The sequence below is a fragment of the Varanus komodoensis genome, unplaced genomic scaffold (genome assembly GCF_004798865.1).
Source record: "Varanus komodoensis strain SLA01 unplaced genomic scaffold, ASM479886v1 scaffold30, whole genome shotgun sequence".
Classification (NCBI taxonomy): domain Eukaryota; kingdom Metazoa; phylum Chordata; class Lepidosauria; order Squamata; family Varanidae; genus Varanus; species Varanus komodoensis.
The window spans coordinates 1,204,369-1,219,597 of NW_025335762.1; the positions used below are offsets into that span (position 1 = coordinate 1,204,369).

The window sequence follows — 15,229 nt, forward strand, 5'->3', positions numbered from 1 at the left end:
CCCCCCCGCCCCCGAGGATGGGCGCCGGGGCGCGGGCGCTCCCGCTGGCCCTGGCGCTGGCCCTGGCGCTGGCCCTGCTGGCCCTGCTCCCGCCAGCGCCCGCCGCGGCCAACGAGTACGACTACGTGAGCTTCCAGTCGGACATCAGCTCGTACCAGAGCGGGCGCTTCTACACCAAGCCCCCGCAGTGCGTGGCCATCCCGGCCGACCTGCGCCTGTGCCACAGCGTGGGCTACGACAAGATGGTGCTGCCCAACCTGCTGGACCACGAGACCATGGCCGAGGTGAAGCAGCAGGCCAGCAGCTGGGTGCCGCTGCTCAACAAGAACTGCCACATCGGCACCCAGGTCTTCCTCTGCTCCCTCTTCGCCCCCGTCTGCCTGGACCGGCCCATCTACCCCTGCCGCTGGCTCTGCGAGGCCGTGCGGGACTCGTGTGAGCCCGTCATGCAGTTCTTCGGCTTCTACTGGCCCGAGATGCTCAAGTGCGACCAGTTCCCGCAGGACGACGTGTGCATCGCCATGACTGCGCCCAACGCCACGGAGGCGTCCAGACCCCAAGGTGAGCCCCTGCCGGAGACGCCCCTTTCTGGGGGTGCGTGGGGCCGGGGCCGGGGTCGGTGCCGGCGGTTCTCCTGCCCTGGCCGACGCCTCCAGCCTCCCCGAGGTCCAACCAGGCAGGGCTGGCCCCCACTGTGAAGCCAGGTGAGGCAGTGACCTCAGGCAGCGCCAGGTCGGGGGCAGCTGAGTGGGAAGGGGGCAGCTCCCACTACCTTCTAGTGGGTAGTTCCAATGGATGTTGGAGGAAGGGCATAGCATCAAAGGGGAATTTTGCTTGCTTGTTTATTTAGAGTGTTTATATGCCATGCATTACTAAAGTCTCTGGAACGGTTACAAAAAACAAAAAATGGATCCCTTTGTGCAGAAGGTCTTATTTTCTGTCCCCGGCAGCCCTGAAAAGATGCTGCCCACAGATGCTTTGGACCATAAATCCGGCCCAGTGGCTGCGTGATGGTAGCACCTGTGGGCCTGTATTCCAGCAGAATGGGAGGGCACCAGGTTGGGGAAGACTGTCACAGGAAGGGTAGCTGGATCTTTGGAAGCACCGGCCTTTGGCAGGGAGCAGTTTCGCAAGAGCCCTGATAACTCAGGCCAACTCTTCATGAAGCCCAGCGTGGGCTGGAGGCTGCCGCCTGGAAGCAGTGCAACAGCTTCCGCAGATGTTGCATAGATTACTGCTAGCGAGAATCGAGTAGTCAAGGGCTAAAAATGTGCCTGCTGAGCTGTGAGCAAGAAGGCTGTGTGCAGGCTCAATGGACTGGAAATGCACTCACTCCTGACTTAATATGTACAGGTGAAAATGATGGGGGAAAAGAATGCAAAGGGTTACATAGCCCGGAGTATACCTGTGATGAGCTCCTAGGTTAACCAAGGGTTGTTTAACCCACAAAGAACCTGTAGTGTCCAGGTCCATGCTGCAGTTGTGCTGGCCAGAAGCTGCTTGGACAGAGCAGCAGAGGCATGTGACCTGGGGAATTAAGGGCTTAATGAACTCATTATTTACTGCTGTTAAATGCAAATAAGGCCACTGTTGGTGTGCTCCCGGGCAGCTTGGATTTTGCACCTGCACCAGCCCCGAAGCACTGAGGCATGAGAGCTTGGCTGCGTGGAGCAATCTGTACAAACCTCTGGATTTCCATCAGATGGCCTTGGACAAGACCTCTCTCTCTCTCTCTCTCTCTCTCTCTCTCTCTCTCTCTCTCTCTCTCTTTGTGTGTCTCTGCCTAGCCCACCTCATACAGTCATGAAGATAACATTCTGTGCCCTCCAGATGGTTTGGATTGCAGTTCCCAGCATGCCTGACCATTGACCATGCTGGCTGGGGCCAATGGGAACTGAAATCCAAAGCATCTGAAGGAACGGCAGGTTGGGAAGGCTATTATACATAATAATATATAGCCCTTGGAGGTAATATGAAGCGCCACGGACATTTCTCTCTTTCATGAATTTGCCCACTCTCATTTTAAGGCCATCCAAAATTGGTGGAGGTGGCTACACCTTGAGGTAGTGAACGATGAGAGAGGAAGAAAGACATCTTCCTATTCACATTTTTTTCACACCGGGCACACTTACGTACACCTCTGTCATGTCTCTCTGCTCATCTTTCTTCTAACCTTCAGTCGTTGCACTTTGATCATTTGGAGTCACCTTTTTCTACCACGGCAGTTCAAACCCTCGTTCTGCCGTGCATGATTACATGATCGCCTTCTGGTGCAATCGCTCCGTGCACTCGTTCAGCTGCTGGTTTGCGAGTGCAAACTGAGTGTGGGGAGACTGAGAACTCGCTTCTCATGTGCATCTTGTGTAGCAAGCAAAGAATACTTCTAGTCGGAGTGACAAAAAGTGGTGAACTGGGGCCTGCCCGTTTCCCTCCTGTGTGGGGAAGGGCAGATGTGGGCACATCCAGCTGTAGTGTTCTTAGATCCGATGTGCTGGTGGGCACAACACGAAGTGTTTTGCTGCTTGCTGATAGTTGTAGAATAGTTTGCAAATAGCAGTGTAGGAGAATGCTTGCTGTGCTCTGCTTCCAACATGGTGCAGGGATGCTGCAGGGGCAGTGTAGCATAGTGGTTACAGTGCTGGACTGGGACTGGGCAGACCTGGGTTCTGTAATCCTCATGATTTTGGGCTAGTTGCTGACTCTAATCCTAATCTGCCTTGCAGGGTTGTTGTGAGCATAAAATGGGGAGGAAGGGTCATGTAAACTCCGTTGGGTTCTGTGCAAGGAGAAAAAGCTGGAATCAAACAGATATAATAATATGAAAAAACACACCGGCCCCCAGTGGCACTGGTTGGGGATGATGGGAATCGGAGTCCTCCCTATCTGGAGGGCATAATCTGGCTGCAGGCTACCCCACATCTCTTGTCCAAATGTTTTTTCTGGAAAAGCATGTTTCCTGCTGAGCCTCTGAAGACATGGGTACAGAAATATTACCAGAAGAATCACACATCTAGATCTGCATCGCAACAAAAAAAAGTCGAATTTTTCGCTGTCTTTTGCATTTGGCTGTGTGCACATGCGCTTTTGGTTCTGCAAGTTTTGCTTTTAGATAAAATGCAGCCCTGCCTAAATGAAGTTAGCTGCCAGGTCAGTCCTATGATATCTGACAGGTGGGACAAGCTAATGAATTCCCGGGATCGCAGCCTCAACTGCCATTGGACATGGCCGGGGAAGACAGCACTTCTGCTGAACCTTCACTGCCGTGCCTTTTGTTGGAATTGGTGCAGAACATTGTGCATTTTCCGGTGGTCCAAATCTGGCTGTCTTTGCTCAGAAGGAGAACCCTGTGGTCCCTTGAAGGCAAGCCAGTTTATTAGGGAATGGCGTTGGTGGAGCAAGATCCGCTAGAGCTCAAGTTGGCAGGCACAGTTACGGGCATGCGTGTGTGCGTGCATGCGTGCGTGCTTAATTTCATGCAGTGAGCTTCACCAAAATGTAACAAGCACAGGCCATGGCAATGGCGTTCCCGCACAAGGGTGCCTCTGGATAGAAAGCACCTTGCTCAGCAAAAGACACAGCCTGTTTCAGTCAATGTGGGAATCCACATTCAAGGGTTGAGTATGGGTTAAGTGAGGGTTGTTGCTGAAAGATAGCTTGTTCTGCTATCTAAACCCAGCTGCACTAACAAGCCAGGTCTTGTTAACCAGGAATAACACGTGGACTGCTCACTGTGGTTTGTTATAACAGCATACTCCATCTTTCAACAACCCATAGTCTAATGACAACCCATACTTAACCCTTGGGTGTATATTACTGTGTGGTTTGAACTATATCATTGTTTAGCTACTAGTATTTTTTTGTATTTCAGTGTACCAAGAGAAGTAAATAGTGGAGAAGATAATCCTTCTAGGGAAGGTTGAAGGCAGGAAAAGAACAAGGAGACCAGGTGTGAGATGGGTTGATTCCATCGAGGAAGCCACAGGCTTGAGCTGAGCAAACCTGTCAAGGGCAGGAAATTTTGGACAGCATTCATTGTAGGCCTGCCATAGGTTGGAGATGGCTTGATAGCACATAGCACCAACAACAATTTCTGTAGTAAGAGAGAAGGAAGAAGCAGTGGGACGGCACAAGAGGGTTGCAGATGGAAAACCTCTTCTTGCTAAAACTCTGTGCTTGAGACAGATTGTGCAAGCCTTGGAAACATCCTAAATATATGTAAAAACATTACAGTGACTACGATCTAATGCAAAACATCCCTGCATTAGTCAGTTTTCTGGTTGGTCTTGCGGTAAGGCAGCCCTTTCAGCTTCAATATATTTAAGATACAAATCTGCAGGTATTTAAATAGAAAGATTATTAACCTGGGTGGAATGCTTTTTAATTCTGGTTTCAATTCAGGCAGCTCGAAGACTAGTTTCTGAACTCAGCATCCATGTAGCGTCCTGGCGATTCTTCTTTCTTTAACATTTCACTTACCAGCAGATGCGGAGCTGTTCTCTGCAATAGGCTTTTTTCCTTTTAAGCAAACTAATCTGGACAGAGGAAGAAGATATTTGCATAACTGCTCTTGTGTTTAAAGCAGGACAGATTTGTTAAGGTCATTCAGCGTGAGTGTCTCCACAGCATAAGCTCCTAAATCCCCCCCCCCAAAAAACCCCCCAAAGCCTTTTTGTTTCAGGTATAAACAGACAACTTAACAATTTGCATCCTTTGAGAGAAGTCATTTTCTGAGGAGAACTTTTGCACAAGGTTAAAATAGGATAGCGTAGGCCCTCCTGTTCATATGCTGCATCTGAGCAGGGAGACTGAACTCAGGTGCAAGGCACGGGGGTGGCAGATCGTGGCCCCGGCCCTCCTGCCCCTGCCCCTGCCCTTGCCGACTGGCAGGTGTTGAAGGCCTCTGCTTGGGTTCTCTTGCATGTGAGCAGGCAGGCGTTCCCTTCAGGCTCGGCTCCTCAGCACAGCGGGGTCGGGAACAGAGAGTGCAGGCCAGGGAAACTGTAAATGGCGTCGGTGTGTCTGACGGAGTGCGCCGTGCATCAGTCCATGTCGGCAAACCTTTGTTACAGGTGAGGGGGGAATTTTTGCCATGCAAGGCTGAATTCCCCCGCGTAAAGACCACCACAGATACTAGCTTGCCTTTTTAAAAAAACCCAGATCCTCTAAGAGGCTTCTAGGCTGCAGTTCTGGACTAGCTGCAAAGATGGGACTTGTATTCCTAGGTCGCCAGCATGGAGGCTGGAGTACTCATTTTTTAAATTTAGAACTTCTGTCACGCTACAGAAATGCCATGGTATCCTGCGCGAAGGGGCAGCGTGCAGCGCCGCTGCAGGGGCCGCCGAAGCACAGCTGCGTGGGAGCAAACAAAGGCTTGTGTGTTCTTGTTCTGGACTGGGCCGTGTGGGAGTGTGTGCCAATGCGTGTGTCACGCCTGTGCCCCCCGTCTTGACCCGTTGGGGCTGTGATGCTCCCTCTAGGCGGGATGTCGTTGCCCACCAGGTCTGCCGTAGCCTTCCCCAGCTTTCCAGATGAGTCGGACTACACACCCCATCATTCCAAGCAGTGTGGATGATGGGAATCGGAGTTCAACACATCCGGGGGGGGCGCGCACCGGTTCAGAGACCCCTGTTCTGTTGGATCTGCCACTTCCTTTTTGGCGTGCCGCCTGCGTATGCAACACCTGTGCAAGGAGTCGCATATGAACACCGAGAAATGGCGACGTGCACGCCGTTCCCCGGGGGGCTTGGTGTGCAGCAGCTCTCGGCCGCTGTGCTCGCCTGAGCTCCAGGAAGGTGCTGCGTGCGGTCCGTGTTGCATCTCCTTGCACGCCTGGCCGGCGCTGGGACCTGCAGTACGGGTAGGCATGGCTGGGCACGTGTGCAGGGCCCTCTCTCCAGCGGGGCCCACTGGTAAGAGTGCCATGCAGCTGCCCCTTCTTTGCCCCTGCACCTGCTTGATCACCCGTCCCTCCCTCCGGCCCAGGCAGCGGTGGGGGTGCGAAGGAGACGCACGAGACACCCCTGCCTTCCTCGCTCCTGGGCTCTTGGCCTGTCCAGCAAGCAGGTGCAAGCACGATGGGGAAGAGGATGCAGCGTGGCGGCAGCCGGTGTCCACGGCAGGGAGGGGGCCGACTCACTGAGGGAGGGGGCTCGGGGCAGGCATCTCCCTCGTCCCTCGGAAACCTGGGGGTGGTTCTGATCATGATGCTCAGAGCTTGGAGAGGGCCCTGTGTTCCGTGCCACGGAGCATGCATTTCGTATCCCTTCGTCCAGGGACAATCCCTGATAGAGCGACAGCGACTTGTTCACACATGCGGGTGAGCAAGTGATGAGTGTGCCTGTGTGAATGGCCCCCAGCGAACATAGGGTCACGAGAAGCGCCACGGTGGAGCAGATCAAAGGACTGTCGTTCTGTCATCTTCACCATCGTCAATTTCATTTCTATACCATCCCACAGCCAAAGCTCTTTGGGCAGTTTACAACAGCGCACATGCAATAAAAATATCATACAACCAGGAAAAAGGGGGAAAAGCGAAAAGAGACAGTAGCAAAGAATGACTTTGCAAAACTCCCGGGATGGGCAAGTCAGTCTTGAAAGGTCTCGGGAAAGCTGGCCGTCGTCCCGGCCCCTGAGAAGATGGCGGATTCAGCCCGGCTGAGCCACAGCGGAGACGTGGTTTTATGGATGGGACCATGCCACGGGGAGGTCCTCCCCTTTGTGGCCGCCTTCCTTGCTTCCCTTGGAGTTGTCCCTCAGAGGAAGGTCCTCGGTATTGAGCTTCTGCCCAGTTGGAGAGGTTGCAAGAAGGTCTCATTGAAGTAAATGTGGCCTTGTTTTGCAGGACCTGTTGCCAGTGGGAGACCTTGACGTCCCCCAGCTTCCCAGGGGCCCAGTCTGAAAATGACAGCTCCTACATTCATGGCTGGAAAAGGGTGGCCACCCTCGTCTGCAGCCGGGCTTCAGCCTACCCCTGATACAACGCCGAGGGGAAAACTGGACCTCACCTCCGGGTGAGGCCTGTCACACAATCAGGTTTCCTCCCTAAATAAGGATCATTTAGTGCCCCAGTCCTTTGATTGGAGAGCCACAAAACTTCTGGTCAAGAGCAGATAACAGACCTGGAAGGGTAAAGCACAGGGAGCCCAGTTCTCCCCTGATCACACTGAAAAGCATAACATGCCACAATTTGACAACCTGGTGATTGCACTGTGGGTGTTTGCATGCTGTCTATACGAAGCAAAGAAGCTCTCCAGGGGGTGCCCATTCATGCCCGCAGAGGCCTTGCCGAAGCCAATGAAACCACTCTGGGTTTTGCCATCCCTCCAAAAACGGGGCATTAACAGGAAAAACAACGGTCCTTCGAAGTCTCGCCACCTCTCCCATTAACACCTGCAGCGTGGGGCTTGTTCCTGCCCTCGGCACGCAGACTGGTTTGGATTTCTTCTGGCTTCACTTTGAGAAGGGGCAGAACCATGCGGGGCTTTGGGGAGGGGGCGATCATTAGAGCGTTGCACACCCCTTTTTCTCCCCGGCGCAATCTTTCTGCTTTGAGCTGTGTGCTTTCGGAGGGGTCAGGGCAGGAACATGGTTGGGAACTGGCGGGGGGAAGGCATTGTCAAGCATACAGCTCGGCTAGAAATCAGTTTGGTGCGGCAAGCACTCCAAGCCAATGAGCCGTAGGGGTTTCAGTGCTGGACTGGGACCTGGGAGATGTGGGTTTTAGTTCACGCTCAGCCATGATGCTCCATGGGGGACTATGGGCCGGTCATTGCCTCTCACCCCAGCCTACCTCACAGGGTTGTGAGGTGGGTAAGATGGAGAAGAGGCAAAGAGACCTCTTGGGGTCTGTGCTTGAAAAGGGCATAACAATATCTCTGTAGGACAATGTCAGACTGGTTTAATAATCCATATTGGTTTAAGACACAGGCCTGGGTGTGTGTGGAAAAATGTACAGGAAAAAATCTGTACATCTTCCAGCATCCCCTAGCCAGCCATGTTTCTTTCCATTTCTGAATGCTCCCTTGCCCGTGAGTCAGGACAACCAAACGGGGGTGCTTGCTTCTGAGTAAACATGTGTGGGATTACACGGTAAGTCTCTGAAGACGTGGTTGGGCACATCTGATCGAATGCACGTGTGCATCAAACATGCGTGGGAATGCGCTGCAGAGCATGCCGCTCTCCATTCTGTGGCAGTGTGTTTCAAAAGGGCAGTAGCCGGTTTAGGGAAATTACATTCTTCTCCTTTGTCTTGAACCAAAACAGCAAACACTCTCCTTCCTTTTAAAGAGTACAGGGCAGACATTGCGCAAAAAGACCACTTAGGAATTACCAAAGAAGAAAAGAGAGGTCGTCCCTTCGCATAACAATAGAATACACTAATTTATGTGGGGAGAAAGTGATTAAGAAATAATCACTAAATAAAGTGATTATTTACCGGGGAAGACTGAGGCCAGGAGACCTGCGTGTTTGATCTGCAGTCCAGGTTTCCTGCTGCACTTATTTATCAGGGTTTTTAAAGCCTGCCTTGGGCTCGGTGGCCCTTCAAACAGAGGGGACCTGCATCTAGAGGGGTGTCCTCGTCCAACCCTTCCAAAAGAGGACTGTTCTCTGTAAAGTGGGATACAGGGCCACTCGAATAAAAGAGGCAGGAGGAAGAGAGGAAATGGAAATAAACCGATGTATCAGTTCCTTGGATAAAATTGCTTCCTGCCGCATCAGTTGGTTGGTCCATCTTGAAGTCCAGTCCCTCTGTGCATCCTTGGACTGTTTCAGAGCATTTCTGTCCGTCCCCTTGGAACGGAAGAGACCTAGAACAGAATCCAACAGAAATCGACCATGGGCTTGGTTTCTTCGTAAGGTGATCATGTATCCTTTTTTTTCAAGGGACTCCTCCAGTTTGAAGGGCTGCCCTTTCCAAACCCAATTTAAAGATAAAAAAATTCTAAGAAGGGAAAGCACCCGGGGCCTTGAATTTGGCCAGCTATAATTAGCAGAAAAGAGCAGTGACAGAAGTCACCTAGTTGTAATTTTCCCTGCTATCGTGAGATATTGCTATAATAGCAATTATTTCTAGTTTTTCATTTCTCTATAATGGGATACAGAGGAAGAGTTATTCAAGTCACTGTTTTCTGCGGTTCTTTTTTCGGCAATGCATTGCCTTTTTGTGATGCCGAAGTGGTCGTTCTATATTCTAGGGCAAGGATATACATGTGCCATGTGCTTTTCCCCTGTTAAGGTGGCTACAATTTAAAAAGCACACGGTAGAAAGTGCAGAGAAGACAAGCAAGTATTTCTTTCCCTCCTCTCTCCCTCTTGGCACAACTGGATTCCAAAACTTAAACCATGCTGAAATCAGTGTGGAGTCACCTTCACTTCCAAAGCCCCCTCAAAGAAACCTGATCCGGAATGGTTATTTTGTGAAGATGCTAAGAATGCTCTGCTGGAAATCTTTTGCTCTGTCAGGGAGCTGCAGTTCTCAGCATACCTTGGCCGAGGGCCATGGCAGATAAATTTGAAACTGGTCTGTATTTGTAGGAGAGACTTTTTGCCCCCTCCTCCCCCCGCCTGCCCCCCAATCGGTAGACATACACGCAAAGAGAGATTCAGGTATGACTGCATTCTGGGAATTGTGTTGGGGTTTGTATGCTAAGGTTTCAGCTAGGAAAGGAAGTTTTCTTTGGATAGATCGCCTAGGAAATCTCTTAGCTTTCCTCTACATTTTTCATGGCTGACTTCAGGGGCTATATAAACAACTTAAGGAGACTGAACGAAGAGGTAAGTAAAACACAAAGAAAAAAATCCAGAGATGAGAAAGCTTCTCCATCGTCAAGATACCCACAGGTAATTACAAGAAGGGTTTGATTTCTGAGGTTCCGCTTGCTGATATTGGCAATCTGTTCAGAAAAGAAAGGTCTGGAAAACCATCTGGGTTTTATAATGAAAAGCCCATGCAACAAAGTTGTCACTCACGGGTTTTGCTTTTCCAGCTTCGTAGATGAGCCTGAAAGGATTTCTGGGTATGTTTTAAGCAGCTCTGCCAGAACAGGAAAATCTTTCCTGGGTCAACTTAGTCAGAACTTCATCCATGGTGAGCTCTCCTGGGGTAAAGTTAACCTTAGAAGTTGCTCATCATGATGGTGCCCACATGATCTTCCAACTTTGAGGATATCGAAAGGACCCCCTCTGCCCATATGCTCTTCCTGCTCTGCCTGGCATCCCACCTCAGTCTGAAGTATTGTGGGTAAACTTAAGGATACAGAGCCTTTTTAGTGGAGGCACCACTGCAGCTCTCTTCCAAAGGAGTTCATGTAGCCATGGGATCCTTGGAATCCGGAATTCAGAGAGTAAAATGCAGCAACAGTGAAGAGAGAATGGAGGGAGGCTTGGCAGGTAAAACAGATCAAAATCACTTCAATCTGGCAAATGAAAACCTTCCCACGTGTTCTTCTCTCAAGCATTGGGCTCAGTGTTGTATGCCCACGCTGCTGTATTATTTATTTATTTGTGTAAAACATTTCTATGCCGCCCCCATCACAACAAAGCCTCGGGGCGGCTCACAACAAAAACAAACACATATAAAAATTATACAATAAAAATATTAAAACCCGGTGCATCTCGGCTTAAAATTTTTTTTGGTTAAAAAAACCTACATAATGAATGAACAATTAAAATAAGTTTTAAATAAAAAGGTCTTAGCCTGGCACCGAAAAACAAATAACGACGGCGCCAGGCGGACGTCTCTGGGGAGCGCATTCCATAGCTGGGGCTGCAGAGAAAGCCCTCCTCCGGGTACTCACCCTCCTAATATCATTCAAAATTCTCTGTCATCTTTAAACTTTCTTTGGAAAAAGTGGTTCATTAATGCATAGCTCGAGTCTCCAGCAATGAACACCTTTCTTGGTGCCTACTAGATTCCTGAACTCTTCTGGTATTTATTTTGTTTTGCAAGATTAAGAAATCTGGAAGGCTGGAAAGCACCATCCAGCACCATCTTTATGTGGGTTCTCTTGAGCTTATGCTGTGAGTCAGCTTGGCCATGGTGAGAAAGTGGCACTGCATTGAACAAATGTAAGCAGAATCCAAAGTGTTGGCATTACCTGTGAATGGCCAGTGCCTGGGATACTAGGGGGATGGCTTCCTGCTGGACCATCATGGCGGCCCCAGAAGCTGAACCGGAGAGGACTTTATTTGAGTGCCATAAGTGAGTTCTGCCAGGCTGAGCGAGAGAGCCTTTAGGAGGCCGTGAATACTTTTCCTGTGTAACATCGGTTTGGCTAGTGTCACCCCACCCAGAATAGCAGTGGTGACCCCTCCCCGCGTCAAAATGCACAATACCCCAAAGCTGCCCAACTGGTTACAGCAGCCGAGATGAGAAAAACCCCACAAGTGGTACCTCTTCCCTTCACGGGCTGTCAGCCCAGCCTACCTCAAAGGGTTGGTGTTGTGGGGCTAAGACTGAAAGGAGGAGAATTATGTAAGTCATTTTGAGCTCTTTGTAGGAAAAAAGGTGGGATATAAATCAAATAAATAAATAAATAAATAAATAAATAAATAAATAAATAAATAAATAAATAAATAAATAAATAAATAAATAAATGGTTTGCCTCCATTGCAAAATGTTCCCAAATCAGCTAGCAGACCCTGGATATCAAGTCCCCCTCCCAGTTGCTGACCAACTTAGGTGGTTGCATTTGGTTCCTTAGGAATAGAGAAAGGTGAGACACCTTTCTAAACCTGTGTCGGATCGTGGCCTTAATTTCTTTTGTGTTTTCGGGTGCGTGGCAGCTGATACATGATGGGTAAGAAAATAAATGAGAGGGCAAGAATGGCCTTCAGGGTAGCTAGGAGGGCCTTTGGGTTCGGGAATGGTGTGCTGGGTTGGTTTCTGAGCCACGCAAGGAGCTTAGCAAGAGGCCCAGCGGAACGAGCGTGTGGGCGCAGAGGCTGGCACATGCGACTGGAGCTGTGCACGCGCCAAAGAATAAAAATGCCACTACAGGACAGAGGAGGCTGCGGTGGGAAGTGGCCAGGACTTAGGCGTGGGACGTAGAGGCCAAGCACTTAGAAGCAGCGCAGGCAAGCTGTCTAAAGAGAAAACAGCCTTCCCAGATCATTGGCTGGGACGAGGGGTGTGGTGTAGTGGTTAAGAGCATGGGACTGGGACTCAGACAACCTGGGCTCTAGTCCCCGCTCGGCCATGGAGCCAACTGGGTGAGTTTGGGCCAGTCACAGACTCTCAGCCCAACCTACCTCACAGGGTTGTTGTTGTGGGGAGAAGATGGAGGAGGAGATGTAAGCTGCCTTGAGCCCTTTGTAGGAAAAAGGCAGGATATAAATCCAAAAATAAATAAATAAATAAATAAAATGTCTGGGGGCCATCAGCTGGGGAAGGCTGAGAGGTGAGGTTTGCACGGGGTCCCTCTTCGCCCCCGTCAGTGGCCAGCCACGGGATCTGGTGGGGTTCTGCTGCTTGAGCTGAACACTGGCTGTGAAGGGAGAGAGAACTGCTCCTCTAAACTGCTAACTTTGGGAAGGCTGGCCTAAGCTGTGCACACAGGAAGGACACGCTCCATTTGAACATGCACTAATAGCCTTCCCGAAAAATCGACCCCCCCCCCCCCCCGTTGCATTCACCGCTGCTTTTCCTTGGATTGAGGTGCTTTCTCTTCTCTTGCCAGGCGTGGCCGTTTGTCCTCCGTGTGACAATGAGATGAAGTCGGATGCTATCCTGGAGCATCTCTGTGCCAGTGAGTTTGGTAAGGAAACTTCTCTCTTACTGGGAAATGGACGTGGGAAGTGAAGGATGTGGTTCAGATTGGCAACTGGTTCCAGAACTGGGCGGTTAAGCAAAAATGCACCATGATGAGCTCCAGACTGGGAGAACGGGCATTAACATGACAAAAGTGTAAGCGAGTGTAAAGGGATACACACTGGAGGAAAAATCCCAGCTCGAGGTGTAAATTGAAGGGTTTTCAGCTAGCAGACCAAGAAAGAGATCTTGGGGCTGATGAACATGTCAACTTAAAGTGCAGCTACTGTGAGAAAAATGAACACAGATTGGGCATAATTAGGAAAGGATCTGAAAGTGAAATGGCCCGGATTATACTGCCTGTATATAAATGAGTGGTGTAACCACAGTTAGAGTCGTGTGTGTAGTTCTGATCTCCAGTCCAAAAAGGGTTATCACGGAACTGGAAAATGTGTAGAAAAGGTGAACTAAAACGGTCAAGGAGCTGGAGAAACTGGAAGCAAGGAAAGTCTACAACATCTGGGATTGCTTAGCTTAGGAAAATGGCAAGTAAGGGTAGAAGTATGTATGCTGTGGAGAAAATGAAAATGCAGCTGTTCTTCTCCCTTTCTCATAATACTAGAACCCGTGAAGCTGAATGGTGTGAGGTTCAAGATGGATGAAAGGAGAGATTCCTTCACATACCACATAGCTAGACTATGGAACTCACGCCCACAAGATTTAGTAATGGCCACTCATTTGGATGGCTTTAAAAGGGGATTGGACAAATTCATGGAGGAGAAGGCGACCCATGGCTACTAGTCCTCATGGTTAGGAGTAAGACCTATGCCATTTGTATGCTCGTGACATGTACCTTTAGGATAGCATCTGCTCATAGTCATGGGGAGATAGCATGTCTGTTAGATCATTTGAAGCAAATTGCATCACACCTCCTGGTTGCATGTGCTGTAATTCTGCTGGAGCATAGAAAATGTTAGAGCAGAACCAAGTTTCTAGTCCCTCATGCCTTCAAAAATACTTTTGGAAATGGGTGGGTGATGCTTGTATACTTTTTAGCCCTGAGTATAGATGTCACAGCTATTCTCATCAAATGCATTTTCTAAAAAATGAGGTAGCCTCATTTCATGCTCAGCTTTCTTTTTGAAAAGATATCTCTCTTTCTTTGAAAAAGGAATCTAAGACCAGATTTAGTCCAGCTAAATTTAGGTAGGGTTGTTTTGCCTTTTCCAGGAAGGACGGCCAACTCTGTAATAAAAAAATCAGACCAGGATGAAGCCTGAAGACACGTGCCGTAACAGGTCTTCCCTAATAGTATTGCATTTTGGGGTTTCATGTTGTCTGGACTGCCCAAAGAGCCTCGGCTCTTGCATGGTATCGAAATGCAATACATCAGTCCGTAAGCAAGCGATGCCTCGGACTGGTATTTGTGCTGGTGGCCATCCAGTGGAATGGAGGGCAGGTAGAATCATAGAGTTATACAGTGGGAAGGGGCCTGGCAGCCATCGGGTCCACCTTCCTGCTCAGTGCAGGACTCAAGCCTCCCATCCAGGTTCTGACCAGGCCTGACTCTGCTTAGCTTCCAGGATGAGGCAGGATCAGGCACTTCAGGCGCTACGCTGAGACGCAGTGCTGTGCAGAATTGCATTAATGGAACTTGCTGCCATGAGAGGTCCAGGGGCATTAGAGACACAGAAGATAAGGCTATCAAGAACTATTGATCAAGATGGCTACTTGCACTGGCCAGGTTCAAGGCAAGCTCTTCCTGGAGGCCTCTGGCTTGCCACTGTCGGAAGCAGGGTATTGGGCGACCTGATGGACCTGTGAGCTAATCCACCAGGGCTTGTCCTGTGATGTGGAGCCTGCCTGGGAAACCTACCCCACCCGTCCCTGGTCTGGTGCTGCCCAGATATTATGGGCTCTCCCCAGCCTGTTTGAAATTGTAGCGCCAAACTTCTGGAGGGGCACCGGTGGGGGATGGTTCCTGGGCATGCACAAACTCTATGCCTGCCTCAACCTCTATGCTGTGTGAAAGGCAGAGATAAACACACGTTAGTAGAAATAATAATGTTTACTATTCTGGAATTGAGTCATCTTCCAGGGGTGAAGAGGGTGAATTGTAAGCTCACCGGAATAGCTTTCGCATGCTTGCTCCTTCTGTTTTGTGGAAACTTCTCGGAAAGCAATTTCAGCAACCTCTGCTGGTTGGGCTCGTTTCATTGTTTGGCTGGCTGGCATCAACACCGTCTTTCCCCCTTCTGTGGTGTTGCCCCCACTTACCCCCCGGAAAGGAGCTTGAGTTTGGAATAATGGTGGGAGCGGGTCTGTATCCACCGAAGATGCTTGTGTAGGCAGTTCATTCTGGCCTCCAGCCAGAGAAAGTTTAATTGGATCAAGGGATGTTTACGCCTTCTTGGGAAAACCAACTTTCCTGGAAGACTATTAAAGGCTCGTGGAGCAAGGTGGACATTCCTCTGGGGTTAG

The 15,229-nt window shown here is 50.0% G+C and overlaps 1 protein-coding gene across 1 annotated transcript in view; it reads left to right on the plus strand.

The window, feature by feature from the left end:
• Positions 1-17: 17 nt before the first annotated feature.
• SFRP1 (secreted frizzled related protein 1) overlaps positions 18-15,229 on the plus strand; it is a 36,775-nt gene continuing 21,563 nt past the window's right edge. The window contains exons 1-2 of the mRNA XM_044437368.1: positions 18-561; positions 12,678-12,755. Of these exons, the coding sequence (XP_044293303.1) occupies positions 18-561; positions 12,678-12,755 (622 nt within the window). The remainder of the gene's footprint in view (positions 562-12,677; positions 12,756-15,229) is intronic.